Source organism: Corapipo altera, unplaced genomic scaffold (genome assembly GCF_003945725.1).
Source record: "Corapipo altera isolate COAL_440 unplaced genomic scaffold, ASM394572v1 75, whole genome shotgun sequence".
Lineage (NCBI taxonomy): Eukaryota > Metazoa > Chordata > Aves > Passeriformes > Pipridae > Corapipo > Corapipo altera.
The window spans coordinates 14,745,940-14,762,923 of record NW_020884887.1 but is presented as its reverse complement, the minus strand read 5'-3'; the positions used below and the strand labels follow the sequence as shown (position 1 = coordinate 14,762,923).

General features: G+C 43.3%; 1 protein-coding gene across 6 annotated transcripts in view; it reads left to right on the top strand.

The window, feature by feature from the left end:
• The window catches only part of ACSL6 (acyl-CoA synthetase long chain family member 6), a 53,536-nt gene extending 36,964 nt beyond the window's left edge, over window positions 1–16,572 (top strand). For all 6 annotated transcript variants that reach the window (XM_027643107.1, XM_027643105.1, XM_027643106.1 and 3 more), the window contains 10 exons: window positions 2,320–2,454; window positions 3,542–3,676; window positions 5,625–5,720; window positions 6,516–6,588; window positions 6,987–7,075; window positions 7,632–7,748; window positions 8,005–8,148; window positions 8,930–9,031; window positions 9,847–9,918; window positions 11,938–16,572. In XM_027643107.1, the coding sequence (XP_027498908.1) occupies window positions 2,320–2,454; window positions 3,542–3,676; window positions 5,625–5,720; window positions 6,516–6,588; window positions 6,987–7,075; window positions 7,632–7,748; window positions 8,005–8,148; window positions 8,930–9,031; window positions 9,847–9,918; window positions 11,938–12,078 (1,104 nt within the window). In that variant the 3' untranslated portion in view covers window positions 12,079–16,572. The remainder of the gene's footprint in view (window positions 1–2,319; window positions 2,455–3,541; window positions 3,677–5,624; window positions 5,721–6,515; window positions 6,589–6,986; window positions 7,076–7,631; window positions 7,749–8,004; window positions 8,149–8,929; window positions 9,032–9,846; window positions 9,919–11,937) is intronic.
• Window positions 16,573–16,984: the final 412 nt, after the last annotated feature.

Genomic DNA, 16,984 nt, shown 5'->3' with positions numbered 1-16,984 from the left:
AGTCATATCTTGTAGAACTAAAAAAGCTTGTACTCCAGAAGTGCCACATGCATAACACCAGGGCCCAGCTGCAGTCTCAGTGCCATGGCTGTGAGTCCAGAGCTATTCCAGGAGAGTTTCCCAAGTTTTCCAGCTTACACCTGGCTCAGAGATTGGAAAACAGCCCTTCAGCAACCAGCTACCTGCTTGTTCAGCTCAGAGCTACTGCCGCCTGTGCAATTTGGGGGCAGCTTTTCTAAGCACTCCAGGGTGACGTTTCATGGGGGTCAAGATAATTTCATGCCATTTTCTGCATCAGCTAAAATCGTTTTACTGCAGAAATAACCAGATCTGCAAAAAACCCACCCCAGTTTGGCTACACTGCAAAGGAGGAAACTGAGGTCATGGTGTGAGACATGTGATGCTCCTGGCATGGCAGGGTGCTGTGGGCACCACTGGAGCCAGTGTCCCCTGGGAAGGGTGGCAGATCCAAGCACAGGCTCTTGCCAGCGAGCAGAACTGACTCCAGTCTCTTTCTGAAAAAAAAAAAGATGATAAATTGTGCTGCAATTGGTGTGTTAGGCAAGTCAGGTTAGGCAACCGCATCAGGTCTGCTGGCCTGAGAAGCTGCAAGCTCAGAACTGATCCAGTATGTGAAGAGTGGATCTGGATCCAGTTGCAGCTCTGTGCTTTCTCAGGGAGGACTGTTTCAGGCTATTTTTTGAGTCAGACAAGCGTCTGAATATAAACCTCCTGCTTCTTGGTAACATCTGTGCCAGAAATAATATATTTCTACACTGTTAAAAACCTCACAAATTGGAAGTGAAAGCCCATGAAAGATTTGGAGAATTACAGCACAGCCTTTCTCCACTTGCAAGGCAAGTTGGTCAGTGTGCCAGCACTGTTTGGGCAAGTGGCTTTGCCAGCAAACAAGAATGTAATTATTCAAAAGTCATCTGATGGGGGGTGGGAAGAAATTAAAAACATTTGAAATGCCCTCATTTCACAGGATGTTGCTGTACTGAAAGGGACAGCCTCCAAAGGATGTTGAGGTTTGTCCTCCCTACTGAAAATGCTCATAAAGGGCTAAAAAGGAATTTTCAAAAACATTTTGAACAGCAAGCACTGTGTCAGCATCCCTAGTTTTAGCCACCATTATTAGTTCCTGGAATTTACAGTTAAAATTTTACAGATACATTCTTTAAAGATAAAAATTTCTAGTTGTTATTTTTAATTCCCACTGAACACACTGACATATTTTCTTTTTTTTTTTTTTTAAATCTATGTGCAGTGTAAAGCACAGATTCAGCAGTGTGATGTTTATTAAACCCACATCACATGTGTAAAATTCCTGTGGTTTCAGCTGATGGAGACAGTCTAACTGCCTGACAGAGCAGTGAGAGTGCTCAGGTTAATATCACAGGGGTTTAGGAGCAGCACAAAAATACTTGGGTGTCTCTTAAGGAATTTTCAACTGGTTTAATTGTTTGGGGGAGACAAGCCCCCCAAAGGGAGCTGAAGTTCTCAGTCTGCTCAGGAAGGCTGAGCTCAGCTCTGGCATCGTGAGTGCTTGCTAAGGATGCCTTCTCCTCCTTGCACTCTAAAAGCAGGGTAGTGGTGCCAGTCTCCAAATGATCTTTGGTGATAAAATGCCAGTTTTAACGAGTCCCTGACTAGTCCTCTGCAGGATTACTGGTTACCAGTTACCCCCCTGCCCCATCCCACACATCCAGCTCCATTCTGATCCAATTAAAACATCCTGCTTCCTTTCCAAGTACAAAACTTCTGGATTTGTAGCTGCTGTACAAGTCAAGCACCTTTTGTGAAGTGGGCTTCTCTTTCTGGGTACAGGATCAGCACTGTATTGCTAACGTAGTCTGTACTGTTGTATTTAAACAAAACTAAAGTATTAACCTCTAAAAATCGGCTGCTGCTCAGTGTTTGGTGATGTTTCTTAGTGTACATTTCTGTATTGACAATGGGTCCTCGTGCTGTGAGCTGCTGTGGGAGGGCTGGGGGACTTTTGACCTAGAATCTGACCACAACCGGGACTTCTCCATCCCTGTATGCATGGGATGAAGGGAAAGCTTTGATTCCTTGCTCTTCCAGAACAAGTGGCCAATTTGGTGGATGCCGAATTGCCAGTACTGAAAAGTGCCCAGAACGGTCCAAATATTTCTGTTCAGTGCAAAAGTCATTGTTACTTCTCCGTGTATTTCTAAAGCCCCGTTTCTGCTGTACTGGAGAGCAGAATTTCAAGAAGGGAGGGATGTGCCTGGGAGGGATGCTGTGGGAAGTAAAAGCAGAGGGGTTCCATGTGTCCCTTTTCCTCCCCCTCAGTCTGTAGTGTACTGCCACGGAGGGCGGATCGGGTTCTTCCAGGGGGACATCCGTCTCCTGTCCGACGACATGAAGGCCCTGCGTCCCACCATCTTCCCCGTCGTGCCGCGCCTGCTCAACAGGATGTACGACAAGGTGAGTCTGTTGGGTGGGCTCTTCTTGGAGGAATGAAGTTTGATGTCCCTTCAGTACAGTACTTATGTGGAAGAATTCCCTTAGTCATGGAGTTTTCCCAAGCAGATTACGCTATTTCTGCCTTCCTGCAAACACATTCTCATGCTGTGTAAATGACACAGCTCCTCCAATCTCTGAGTCTGAATTATGACGATTTACACAGGCTCCAGACACAGCTGTGTGAATATGAAATCCCTCTCTTTTAGCATCATTCCCTGTTCTCACTGAGCTTACCAGTGACATTTCTAGACACAAGGGATTTGTTCATCACAGAAACATCAGTCAAACCTGGCTGCACAAGGACTTTTTGTGCCCTTCAACCAGTTTTGCAACTTGAGTTTCTCTTTCTGGTGGCAGCAGAAAATCAGTAACTTCAAAAAGCCTATGAGGATTTAGGTAGTGTAAATATGAGGGTGGCTTTTGGATTTAGAAATCCTTAAAACTGAGGTAAAGGTATTGCAAGGTATTTAAAACAGGCACGTCTGGTCATCAGGCTAAATCTGATGAGCTGGGAATATTTATTCCTCAGAAGACTTATCCTCTAAAGACGAGCTTAAGCACAAGCTACCGATTTAATTTTTCCCCAAGGTCAGGACTGTTGGGTCAGGGGGTCTGGTGCCTCATTAGAGGGATGGGCACTGAGGATTTCTTGTTTGTTGAGGTGTAGTTTGTGCAGGTGCCTGATTAAGCTTAGGTAAGTGCAGCCCCATCACAGCACCAGGCAGCACTGAGACCTGCTCCAGTGTTCACATTGCTCATTCCCTGTTGTTTAAATTGCATGACTTCACTGAATCCTATCATGGAAATCATATAGAAATAGCAGCCCTCTCAGTCTAGTCAAAACCTGCACCACCATCCTGCCTTTTTTCCCCAAAGGAACAGCACGTACAGCAGGGAATGGAGTGGAACACGCCGCTCCTTCTCCCCCACTACCAAAGCCCGGGGTGGCCTTGTTCAGCTGTGCTGCAAATGCAGCTGTACCCCTGGCTGGGTGGCTGCAGTGGGCAGAACAGCTGCTGATGTGCTCTCTCACCCCACGCTCCTGCAGATCTTCAGCCAGGCTGACACGTCCCTCAAGCGCTGGATCCTGGAATTTGCTGCCAGACGGAAAAAGGCGGAAGTTCGAAACGGCATCATCAGGAATGACAGTTTGTGGGATAAACTTTTCTTTAATAAAATACAGGTGAGTGATTTAAGAAGTGAGTCTGAAGTCAAAGAACTGTTGCTTCTTCTAGCAGTGACTGGTTTTCTGCCAAGGGACATTTAGATATTAGGAAAAGTTTCCTCATAGGAAGGGTTTTCAAGCATTGAACACTGCCCAGGGCAGTGGTGGAGTCACCATCCCTGAAAGTGTTCAGAAAATGTGTGGATATGGCACTTGAGGACATGGTTTAGTAGTGATGGTGCTGGGTTGACATTTGGACAGTTGATCTCAGAGATCTTTTCCAACCTTAGCAATTCTATGATTCTGTGACTCCCTGAAGTCAGCGTGGTCCACGTGCCTGGTGATGAACTTTGGGCAATTGCTACTCACCAGCAAAGAGCAGACTGGAAAATTGAACAGAAGAAGGAAACAGAACACAGTTTGTTGTTCCATGAAGTTTCCCCAGGTGTTTTTATTTATGTTTTAATTTTTAAACACCATGCACAACGTCAATATTTCAGTTCTCTTAGGGATAGCTTTCCAGAGGGGAATGGAGAAACACAAGGCAGACCAGGATGGCTTTTGCCACATCCCTCTTCAGCAGCACCAGGAAACCACTTATTTATGGAATAGTGCCAAAAATCTTTTGCAGCTCTCAGATCCAAGCTGTGCCCCTGCTCAGGCTCCACGGAGGGATGTGATGCTGTGTGGAGGCACTTCCCTCTGCCAGGTGAAGTTGCCCAGAAGAAGGATCGACACCAGGGTAGCTGTCACCCCCTTTGTTGCTCGGGTGCTCTGCCTTGGGGGCACAGGACACCCACCCCAGGCTCTGCCCATGCCTGTGGTGAATGGTTTCTCCTCACTCATGCCCAGTGACAGGCAGGGAGAGGATTGTGTCAAATCTATTCCAGGAATGAAATTCAGGAAGGTCATGAAGATCAAAGAGATGTTGCTCCAAAGTTTCTCTACAGATAGGATTAGATTTAGGGTTGGGTTTCAATTGGGCATGTTCAAATCTGGTTTTTTTTCCTCGGAAAACAAGAATAAGGGTGTAAAGCAAAATGCACACAAGAGTCATAGTTTAGCAAGAGAGGAAAGAAATCAGAATGCCCTGCTGTGTGCCACACGTCTCAGTTAAAAAAAAATATTAAATTGCCTTTAAACCAGGTCTTTTGGGCTCTGTACTACTCCAGGAGGCTCTGGTTACTTCATTTTTTAATTGGATAACTTATATGGAGACACTCCACTTTATTTTTAACTAAAGAAACTGCCTGTATTTGTGGTCTGTGGATTAGTTGTCCTCAGTGTGCAAAGATAGCAGAGTTCACCCAGCCAGGAGCAAGCCAGGCTGCATATTGATGCAGGGGCTGGCGAGACGGGCAGGCTCAGTCAGCAGTTGTTTGCTTTTGTGCTGGGTTTTCTTTTTCACTTTTAGAATAAGGAAAAGGAAATGAAGGGGGAGGAGAAAGAAGTAAAATGGGACACAGGAATTGATGTAATACCCTCCAGAAATATTTGAAGGTCATCTGCCTTAAAAAAGGGACAGCATTATTTGAGAGGCAATTCATTAAAACCAGTGAGGTGTAAATAAGCAAAGAAAACTGGATGGGGGAAGAGTCTGCTTTTTCCCAGCAGTTCCCAGAGCCAGGTCTGCAGCCTGCCCAGGCACAGCAGCCACAGGAGCTGAGGCTGTGCAGCTTGTCCTGCCAGGGATCTGGGGACTCCTTCCTCTGCACACTGAATGGGGGTTTATCCCTGAGGAAAGCTTCAGAGCCAGTCTGTATTTCCACATCACAGAATCACAGAATGGTTTGGTTGGAAGAGACCTCGAAAATCATCTCATTCCAACCCCTGCCATGGGCAGGGAACCTTCCACGTCTGTCCTAGAGAGGGCACTTTGTGCAAGCTCTGTGTAAGCAATGCTCACCTTGCTGCTGGTTTTGCCATCTGTAGGAGCTTCTGATGCTTTTCTTTTGCTCCCAAACAGGCCAGTCTGGGGGGCTGTGTCCGCATGATAGTGACAGGAGCTGCCCCTGCCTCTCCCACTGTCCTGGGCTTCCTCCGCGCCGCCCTCGGATGCCAGGTGGGCTCGGGGGGCTCCTCGGGGCTGTTCATCCACTGCTAGTGAGAAAACATGGGATTTGAGAGAGGAGAGGGGTTAGACTCCCAGAACTCCATTTAGGGCAGCTGTGCCAGGATGGATCCAACAGCTGCAGCAGGGCTGGGGTGGCCACAGAGCCCTTGGGGGGCTGTGCTGGGAGCAGCAGGGAAGAGCTGCCTTTGCTGTGGGCACCTCCCAGAGAAACCCCAGAAGCTCATCCCACCTGCCTCTCAGTGCTGAACTGAGTGTGTGCAATTAAATGTGTCTGTGCTGGGAACATCAGTACAAGAGTTTTATTCTCTGTATAAATGGAGAGAGATAATCTTCAGACATCAGTCTAACCCACTTAAGATGTCCACTGCATTATTTCTCTGTGATTAGGAAGCCCAGGGCAACTAAAAGGTCTCATTCAAGAGCCTAAAGTTAGGCAGGAAAAAAAATAAGAAGGCGTATTTTCAAAATGTCCCACAAAAATACCTTTTTTCCCCGCTAATAAATTCCTTTCATAGAGCAGCATATTTCTTGACTCAAAGGCTAAGTGTTTACCTTGTCTTCTCACTATTTTCAGCTCTACAGAGCCATGGTCATTTCCAGTCCTGGAAATGAAATGTTGTACCCAGTAGGAGCCAGGGACAGTGTCCCTGTGGGAGATGTGCACCCCTGCATTGCAGCTGCAGGATCAGCTCCCAGGGCTGTGCCACAAGGCAGTGCTTGGGAGTTCAGCCCGTAAATGAGAAATTTTCTGTGCCCTTTTAAAGATACCCATCTCTTTGTCAGGTTTATGAAGGTTATGGCCAAACAGAATGCACAGCTGGATGCACCTTTACAACTCCAGGTGACTGGACATCAGGTAATGATTTTCTTGCACCATTCACAGAAATAAAAGAAATGCACATTTCTTTAGAAAACTCTGGACATCAAGGCCAGGTTGGATGGGGCTTGGAGAGACCTGGGCCAGGGGAAGGTGTTCCTGCCCATTACAGGGGGGCTGGAACAAGATGAGTTTTAAGATCCTTTCCAACCCAAACCATTCAGTGATATTTGAAAATAGGTTCTATGTCCAAAGAGGAGGTTTGGGTATTTAGTCTTAATAGTGCAAAACCTTAATTGAGGAAATTATTTCTGCACACAGACACAGCTCCTGCAAGAACACCCAGTATATCTACAACTATGCAAGTAACTAATAATAAAATGCTAATTATTGTTTATAGGAGAGATGACAAGTGACTTGATAACTTTGATTTCCAGGTCATGTAGGAGCCCCTTTGCCCTGTAACTTAATCAGATTGAAGGATGTGGAAGAACTGAATTATTTTGCTTCCAAAGGAGAAGGAGAGGTAGCAAATCACATTTTTATATCAAATTCTCATTAGTTAACACTGTATGAAGTAGTTATGTAGTTATAGAAGCGTTTGACCTTTGTAAGGTGCATGGTTGCTGATGTGTTACATATTACAATCAGGAAAGGAAAAAGGCAATTTAGCAACAGAGCAGCAAAGCATTAATTAAAAAGGAGCTGTGACAGTACTTCCAGCCTGATTCCTTGAACAGTTAAGACTGAATTAATTAGTTCAGCTAAAAAGAGCTGAATTGCTATGATTTCTACATTGCTGTTATTTCTATACTGCACAAAAATTCAACTTATTGAAATAACCTTGTTATTTTTAATTGCAAATTGAATGCAAATCAACTTCAAGCAAATCGGTTTTGTAAACCCTAGTTCATATTACCATTAGCTTGGGAAAAAAATGCACAGGTATTTTTATAACCCAACCTATTTTAATTTCATGGAGCACAGCGATTAAAATATTTCAATTCTTGTGAGTTACTGCTTAATTTGTATTTACAGCAGAGTAAGAAATTAATTTGTCATCACCCCTGGCTCTTTTTCAGATCTGTGTGAAAGGACCCAATGTGTTCAAGGGTTACTTGAAAGATGAAGAGAAGACGACAGAGGCGCTGGACCAGGAGGGCTGGCTGCACACGGGAGACATTGGGAAATGGTTACCTGTGCGTACGGGTCACACACTGAGTTCTCATGGCCATTCTGTTATCCCATGTAAATTTTCAAGGACTGAACTTAAATTCCCAAGCAGATTTATCTTTGCAAAGGATTAAGTTTATATTTGGCAGGGTAAGCTCGATGTGTCAGTGGAGTGTTTGAAAGCGCAACAGGCAGTGGAAAGCTCTGTTAAAGCCAGGCTGCTTGCTGGGTCTCGATGGTTAAATAACTTCTCTGGGAATTCTCATTTCTTTCTCCTGACAGAACGGGACTCTTAAAATTATTGACCGGAAAAAGCACATATTTAAACTTGCTCAGGGAGAATATATTGCACCGGAGAAGATAGAGAATATCTACATCCGCAGCGACCCTGTTGCCCAGATCTATGTCCATGGAGACAGCCTGCAGGTAAGAAACAAGTCTTCAGAAGATCTTACTTTTCTCTTTGTAGACAGAAGATGGGGAGCTGGGCATGAACGAGGGGAAAGTGTGAGTGGATCACACCACAGTGTCTCCATCCTGCTCTGGAGCTGGCTGCCAGCCAGGCAGGAGCTGCGCTGCTGGTGTGACCCTGAGCAGCTTGGAGCAGGCTGTGGCCAAAGATCAAGCCTTTAAATTGGCTTTGGTGTCACCCTTTGGGTCTCTAATGCTGTCCTTTGCCACTGTGCCTGCGGTGAGCCAGGCCAAGGCAAAGCCACTGCTGCCCTCCCACCACTACCTGCTCATTCTGACCAACCCTGTCCCGTTTATTTGCACATTTATACACACATGGACAGCTGCTGAAACCATGCAATTCATCTCTGCATTCACTGCCCACAAACATGAGCTTTCCCTTGGCATCAGAGTTTGCCTGGGACTTGCAGGGCTGTGAACTGCAGGTATATAAATGACAGGGGCTATGTTCTGCTCTAGCTTGTGCCTCTGAAAAACAGGAGGTATTAATGTCCAAGCACAACACAAACCCAACTGAGGGTGTTAAAATTGTTGCCAAATGCAGGAACAGTGACAGAGAACACTTTTTTCTGAGAAAAAGGCACAGACATCAAAATATGCTCCACTGTGGCATGTTAGCAAATTATTGACATAATTAAACACAAAGTGATAAACACACAGAAATTCACTGGACTTGTGTATTCACTTGAATGTGGTTCAGCTTTTGCCTGCAACTCTCCTTCTCCTTCCCCTGCAGGCCTTCCTGGTGGGAATTGTGGTGCCTGATTCTGAAGTTATGCCAGGCTGGGCAAAGAAAAGAGGGTTTGATGGAACATATGCAGAACTCTGTAAAAATAAGGTTTGTGTCTGCAGGGCAGACTTTTTTTCGCTCCAGCATTATGTGTACACAATACTGTGTCTGAATAAGACCTGTCATGGGTCTTCTCTGTGACCGGTGACAGGACCTGAGGGAGCAGCATGAAGCTGTGTCAGGGGAGGTTTAGGTTGGATGTTGGGTAAAGAGTCTTCACCCAGGGGGTGGTTGGGCACTGAACAGGCTCCCCAGGACGTGGTCACAGCACCAAGGCTGACAGAGCTCAAGAAATGTTGCTTGGACAGTGCTCTCAGGCACAGGGTGGGATTCTTAGGGCTGTCCTGTGCAGGGCTGAGAGTTGGACTCGATGGTCCCTGTGAGTCCCTTCCACCCCAGGGCATTGTGTGATCCCATGACAAGGATCCCAGCCTTATTTATACGTGTTCTATAATGCTGAGTAACTGCATTGGGTCACATCAGTGAACCCTGATACCACTGAACCATCCCACTGGTGTCTGTGGGCAGTGATTGTGCAGCACAGTTTGGCAGATGGCTGAAGCACTGTAAATTAAACAGCTATGTCACATAGCTGGTTTGACAATAGAACTTTACCTTTCATACCAAGGAGACATAATATCACCACACAAGTTCTTTAATGTTTGTACTCTTCATTAATAGAATATTTGTTAGTTATGTATTAACTCTCAATAAAGCACTTGAACTTTACTCAGAAACATGTTTTTTGATGAATCATAGAATCAACAATGAATAAACAGTGAACAATAGGATGAACAATGAGCAATAATTGCATGCAAGGTTGACTCTGATAATTCATGAGGAATTTCTGTGTTTTAACCCAGGAACTGAAGCAAGCAATAATGGAAGACATGGTACGGTTGGGGAAGGAGAGTGGGCTCCACTCCTTTGAGCAGGTAAAATGAAACAATTAACACATCACTCAGTGGGGTCAGACAGGCAATTTGTTTGTATGGAAGGGGAATTTGTCAGCATTTATTACTTGTTGCAGCTGCACACGATGTTTTTAGAAAAAGCTTTATTGCTGGCAAGTTACACTTGTTCCTTTGAAAAAATGTATATGCTGTGATTCTGCCTCCCAGTCGTGCTTGAAATTTGAATTAAAGTTTTGAATGAAAATTTTGGGTGCAGAGGTCAAAATCTAAGTCAGGGACATGGATAATCTCCAGACTGACAACCAGAGGTCAAGATAAACATCTGCAGGAGTCTGACTCTTCTGCCACTGAAAGCTCTGTTAGAAACTGGGTCACTAATTACCAGTCTTATACCTGACCTCAGAATGCTTCTGGTTTCTTTATTTTCAGTCTGGGCACTAATTCTTTCCGGGTGCTTCTGTAAGTACTTCTGCAACAGAGCTACAAACACCTCAGGAGAGATCTGAAATCAGCTGTGGATTACACAGCATTAAAACCACAGCAAAATTATCCACCCCATTTTAAAACGTCAAAGGCTTATTTCTGTTAAAATAATGAACGTCTTAATTGTTACATATAATTAGCAAGGGCCCTTTTTCTTTTGTTTACACTGTTTCTGGGTGATAATTCTAATGAGTAATTCACCACATTGGAGTGGAGCAGAAGCATCGTTAAACATAACCCTGTTATTCTTCATTTCTCAGTTACCTATGCAAATGAAAGGATAGCCAAAAGAAATTAATTTTTAAAAATTTGATATAAAGCACAGTTTATAATGCTCATAATTGTCTGTGCTAGTAAGTCTGGTTTGCCTTTGCCATGGTTTTCACAGTATGAAATATTCTCAAGTAATCAATTCTACCAGCAGTTTGCAATTAGTAAAGTATGAAGTAGAAGGAAAGCCTTGCCATCTTTCTAAAAACTAGAATAAAATAATAATAGGTTAGAATAAAAAAATACATGTTTTAATTGTCAAAACTAAACAGCTTCAAAACTTCATCTCTCTTGCAATATGTGATCTTAAAATCAAACTTTGAGTCAGATATTGTAGCTGATGTTCCTGTGGGATGGGATCCCCTGCTTGTGTGGGATACTCTTTATCATCCCTGTCCTCATCTGCACCTGGATCTCTGTCTTGGAAATGACAACTCTGGCTTCTAAAACCATCAGCTTCCAGGCTCTGAAAGCTGGTGCAGCAAGTGGGGGGAGCATTAATAGCATGGATTCTGATTTCACGAAGGATGTCACGGGGGGAGGAATGGGAACAGAAAATGGATTTGCAGCCTATATATTCCTGCAACTCCCAGCCGAGCAAACTGCAAAGCAGTCTGACTTGGGGAATCACAAAAGCAGCAGATGGCTGGGGAATTTTGTCTTAAATCAGTGGACTATGACCAGTCAGGCAGCAGTTGTCTGCTTTCTCCCACACCAGCAGGGGAAGGAAAAGCTCGCTCCCATCTGTGCTGCCAGGCTCCCCGCTGTGCTCGGAGCCACCGCCTCCAACAAGGGCAGCCTTGTGAAATGCTGTTTGCACAGGCTGGGGGATTTTATATTGCTGTAATTAGCTAAAATCCTCTTCAAACATCATCATCATCATGCACACACTGCCAGCCTTCAAAGCTTCACGATAATTTTGCAAGACTGAATCGGTGCTGCTTACTCCTGCAGCGGGGTTAAGGTGATGTTCCCTGGCACAGCTCCCTGTCCTTGCCCGCTCCCCCATCGCCCTTGGGCTGTGTGAACCTGCAGGGACGACATCCCATATGGTGCCACTGTCCCTCCTGTGCTGCCTCGCTCTGCTCTGGCCTTGGTTTCGTACAGAAAAGAGGTTTATGTGCTCGTTTTCTTGGAGAGCTCCCTTCTGTGGGCAGGGGAGGGAAATCCTGGGGTAGAGTGCCCTGGACTCCAGGCGCCGCCGGAGGGAAGCACAGCATAAAAAGTTACACTTATCCAGTGTGGTGCCTGAGCCTTCACTATAAATGTGTCCCTTTTTTATTTTAGGTCAAAGCCATTTACATTCACTCTGATATGTTCTCGGTACAGAACGGTTTGTTGACACCAACGTTAAAGGCCAAGAGACCAGAACTAAGAGATTACTTCAAAAAGCAAATAGAAGAGCTATATTCAAGCATCTCCATCTGAAATCATGGGAAGGAGAATCTCCTGAGTAATGGACTTCATAGCAATATTAGAATAATACTCAAAAAGTACAGAGCCAGAATGACACTGCTGAAATGGATAAGCACCTGAATCTTATATTTGAGCCTTTCATTGTTCTAGGATTTCACCACTAACCACATTTTTCCTTCTTTTTTCCATCAGGTGTGATACAATTTCTTTTTTACTCTATGCACAGGGTACTACTAAGAATTATGCTAAATTGCCACAAAATATACAGACATTTCAATCTATGACTAAATTATGGAAACTTATTAATAACTACAAACATTTCTAATTAAAATAGGGAAAAATTCAGGTATGTCTGTTAATATTTGATTGTATATAACCTAATACATTAAAAACTAAAATTATGGATAATTCAATAATGTGGTCTACCTCAAACAATCAGTGATTGATGGTGAAAGTGAAAGTCTTATTTTCTCTGATTTGGAACTTCAAGATGGATATTGGTTTATATATGAAGTGATAGTTTTTATATTTTCCAGGACATAAATGACATTGATTTGATTTAATCATTAATGACCTAACCAGAATAGAAATAGGAAGGAATCTCCTGCTATTTGTACTTAATAGACCTATTAGTATATTACATCTAAATGTTACCTTGAACTTGTAAGAACAGGGTAGGCAGCGATAGGATAGAGTTCCCTCTGTTTCCTTTTCATCCCAAGGCAGTTTATCCATGGCATGCTGAGTCTGCACTCGGGCTCCTCCAGCCCAGTGCACTCATGGACACCTGAACTGCTCAAACTGAGAAGGTTGCAAAAGCATTGCTGGCTCTGAGGCGGCTTTTGCTGGGAGTTCCTGATAATCCACACGCTCCCAGTCCCCAGTTTGTTACTTTACACGCTGCTAATCCTGCGTAGTCCAGCTGGACTAACTCCCTCTCGGAAACAGCGCTGAAGAAATGGAGCCCAGGGAATAAGCTGTGATTCTGGACGGGGCTTAGCACAAAGAGTGAGTTTGGGAAGAGGCCAGCCTGAGGCGCAGCAGTGCAGGGCATCCTTTGTCTGGCCACGGAAGGGGAAGGAATACTGCTCCCAAAGGGCCATGGGGATGGTGAAAGGCTGTGTTAGCCATCCCTGTGCCAGGTGTCACGGGATGGCAGAATCCTGGATGTGGTGGCAGAAAGGCCTGCTGAGAAAACATCTCCATGTCCAGACGTCTGGGAGCATCAAGTCCCCCTGGCATCACTTCCAGTGGCCTCTCTGGGATAAGCAGCAAGTTGTCTGGATGAAACCTTAGATTTCTGTGGTCATCAGAAAGCAGAAAAGTCTCATAAGGAACAGGACCAGACTCTAGAGCTCTCTCCTGATACAAAGCACGGTACAAAACAATGAGAAGACTGTCATGTCAAGTTGCTTGAATACGTGGACTGTCGATGGCTTCTTTCTGCTAAACAGGATCCTAAATATCTGTGTATTGTACTAGCTGCTGTTTGCTGCACCAGTGCATACTAGCATGGAGCTGTGCCTGCTAGATCTTTGCTAGGACAGTGAAAGCACACATTTTTTTCTCTTAAACTGGAATTCGCTGTAGACTTTTGAAGCTAAAGGTTAAAATTTTTAATCTAAACGGTCTCTTATTTTCCCTCTGAAATTCCGGTGCATGCTTCCAAATGAAATAAATCGAATTAATGGGTTAGTGTTACCCGAAAACTGATTTATTGAAGTGATTTCAGAATAAAATGATACAAAGGAAACCACAGCAGTAACATAATGACTCATAAAGAATGTGGCGATTTGATTTATCAGATGTGCAAGTGTTTGTCTGAATCCCTTTTTGCGCCCGATTCCTCATTTGATTCCAGTGCAATGACTCATATCAGTCCAAAGCAACTACGAAATATCTGAGATCTGCTGGGATCACACAGTCATTTTTCACCAATGTACGCAGCAAGAGCATCGCTGGGGAGTTTGGGTGCACCACGTCAGCAGAGCACGGGAATTACTGTGTCAAATTTGGCTCTTTGGGTCAAGTCAGAAAGGATTCTTATCTCGGCGGAGTCTGGTTCATCTCCTTTTTGTATCTGCCAAAAGACAGTCATTACATACACAAAGCTCCAAAGCAATGGAGAATTAGATTCAGTACAATTTCCTGTCTGTTTTAATGGGACAGGGTTTTAAAATAAAAAAAACCCAAAGCCTAGTCATCCCTATAAGTAGAGAAAAGCTACTTTTTCACTGACCTTTTTCTACCATTTGAATGTAATTTACTTTTTTCCTAAGGTGATTGCAGGCTTTTCAGGACAACTAAATTCTGTGTAAGTATAAAAGATCCCACTGTAAGTTTATTTACAGCTCAGGTGGCTGTTATTTTTACATATATAATGCTGAATAATGTATCTGTCTTCTTCTTTTGGTATTTGATGCAAAATGTCAGATGCACAAGAGCCAAAGAGATGAACACTGAAAGAATAAGAAATTAAAAATACAGACTTGGCCACACTAGAATGATGCAAAATCTGGGAGAAATTGTGTTGTCACACCAAAAGTGTGAATGCTTTCAGAACTTGTGAAAAGTTATATAAATAAACTAAAAGCTCTCTTTTATACTCTCTTGTGTAATCAGATTTTCCTCTGCAGGTCGCTCTCTCTTGCCATAATCATAACAGTGCTCTAAGAGATTAACACTTGAAAAGTGTAAGGCATGAGCTCAGCACAATCTTGCTTCTCTTCAAATTCTAGGAATATTTATTTTGCATCGAGCTTTCTTAAACTAAAACACTTCTTGTGACCACCAAGGAAAAATAATCCCCAGGGCTGTCCAATAACCAGTTGTTTGTTTTTTTGGGTTTTCTTTTTCCCCTCAAGATAACTAATTGCAAAATTAGTTTCTATTATTCATCTTATTTAAAGAGCAGAGACTCTTTTTGCAGAGTACTGCATTCTCAGACACGTTAAACATGGGAGGTTCTTCCTGAGCCTGGTGCTATGCCTCTGGAATCACTGGAAGACTCTCATATTTAAAAACCAGAATAAAATACATTTTGCTTAGTTATGTATTTTGTATGTTCTTTGCTCAATGCATTGCACAGAGAAAATACCATTCTGCCAAGATGCACCAAGTGTGAGCAGAAACCAGACCAGAGTCTTAACCCCACGTGGGCAGGAAACACATGGAATAATCTGTCCTGAAAGGCACATTTGCAGTTTAAAATGCTTGATGCACATCAGGTGAGAGAGAGACGGTGAGTTTGTGTTGATAAAGTACTATTTTGCAATCTGTCCTCACTGTTAGTCAGCATCTGTCAGCATCAGTAAAGTCCAGTCTCGTTTTTGCCATGAATAAGAAATTTCTCACGTATAACAAAATAATCTGACTCGATCTTCTGGAATTAAAAAATTAACTTGGAATTTTTTTTTTTTAATTTTATGTGTGTTAAAAGCACAAACTGCTGATCTATATGTAAATAAATGCTACAAGATGAATGTAAACTGGGAAAGAATATACTATTTTTGCATGGTAGTAGGTTATTTAAAGACCTCTTGATGCCTTACAGAGAATTTGGAAAAGCATTTTATTTAGAGGCAATTCTATTGGCATACTTTTTGTATTTTAGCTCACTTTGGTTTTCTCTGGGGGAAAAAAATCAGAATTGGATCTTTGTTTCTTCTTGGAATTAACATTCTTCAGTATTTTGCACATGTGGTGGTTTCTACATCACCTTTTGTCCTGTGAAATGGGGAAGCTTTTCAGAGAAGAGATCTAGATGCTTGTAGTCTGGGAGGGAAAAAGGTTTAGATCCCTGGAATTGCTCCAAAATGAAATGTTTTCTGAGGCATCTGGAGCCCCTTTAAGCCCTTCATTTCAGCTTTTTGTTATGTATTTTAGCAAAGTAAAAGCAGTGAACAAATGAGGTATTTTGGTGAGTGTTGCTTATTCTATTTTCAACTGAAAGTGAAGGGGGTTAAAATATAACGTATACATTTGTGTAAAAAAAATCTTAACTGTAATTAAAGATTTTTCAGTTTTGGTATATTAGCATGTATATCAAAAAATCATCTATGGAAACTTTTGTAAAGAACTAACTTTTCACCTTTCTCAAAAGTGCTCATGAGATTTTCTTGTGGACTGACATACAATAAAAGCTCTTTTTTAAAAGCTGTTGCTCCTCCAGCGACACTCTGTCCTCACCATGGTTATGAAGTTGCTCAGAATGCGTGCCTAGATAAATGTGTTGTAAAAATGAGAAATTATGTAAAATAAAATAATGACCAAAGGACTATTGGAACATGAGATTGATTGTAGCAATCTCCTACGAAAAAAAATTGTTGCAAAGCTCTCTGAAGGTGCAGAAGTCTTTCTGTAATTCTTTTTTTTTTTTAATTTTAAATCAGTAATAACATAGCCAAATGTATATGCTTGTTTAATATGAATTGACAATTGGGAATGCATAGTATTTTTTCAGACTATGTGTCTAAACCAATAAAATTTCAAAACATTTGGGCTCTATTCCGGTTTTTGCGTGCACTTGCATCTCCTTTCGCTTGGAAATCCAGGGATGCCTGGAAGTGTCCAAGGCCGGGATGGACGGGGCTTGGAGGCACCTGGGACAGTGGAAGGTTTGGAAGGCGGTGGGACTGGATGGGCTTTACGGTCCCTTCCAAGCCAATCCGTTCTGTGGTTCTGTGAGTTTGCTTCATTACATGAAACATTTGAGCTACGAGATCCCTCACAGCTGGAACACGGCAGTGAAGAGGGTATCACACACATGATTTATTTACTCCGTTTTCATACAGGGTTTTCTTTACTCAGAGGGTGGGGAGGCCCCGGCACACGTTGCCCAGAGCAGCTGTGGCTGCCCCATCCCTGGCAGTGTCCCGGGCCAGGCCGGACGGGCTCGGATCATCCTGGCAGGGTCAGA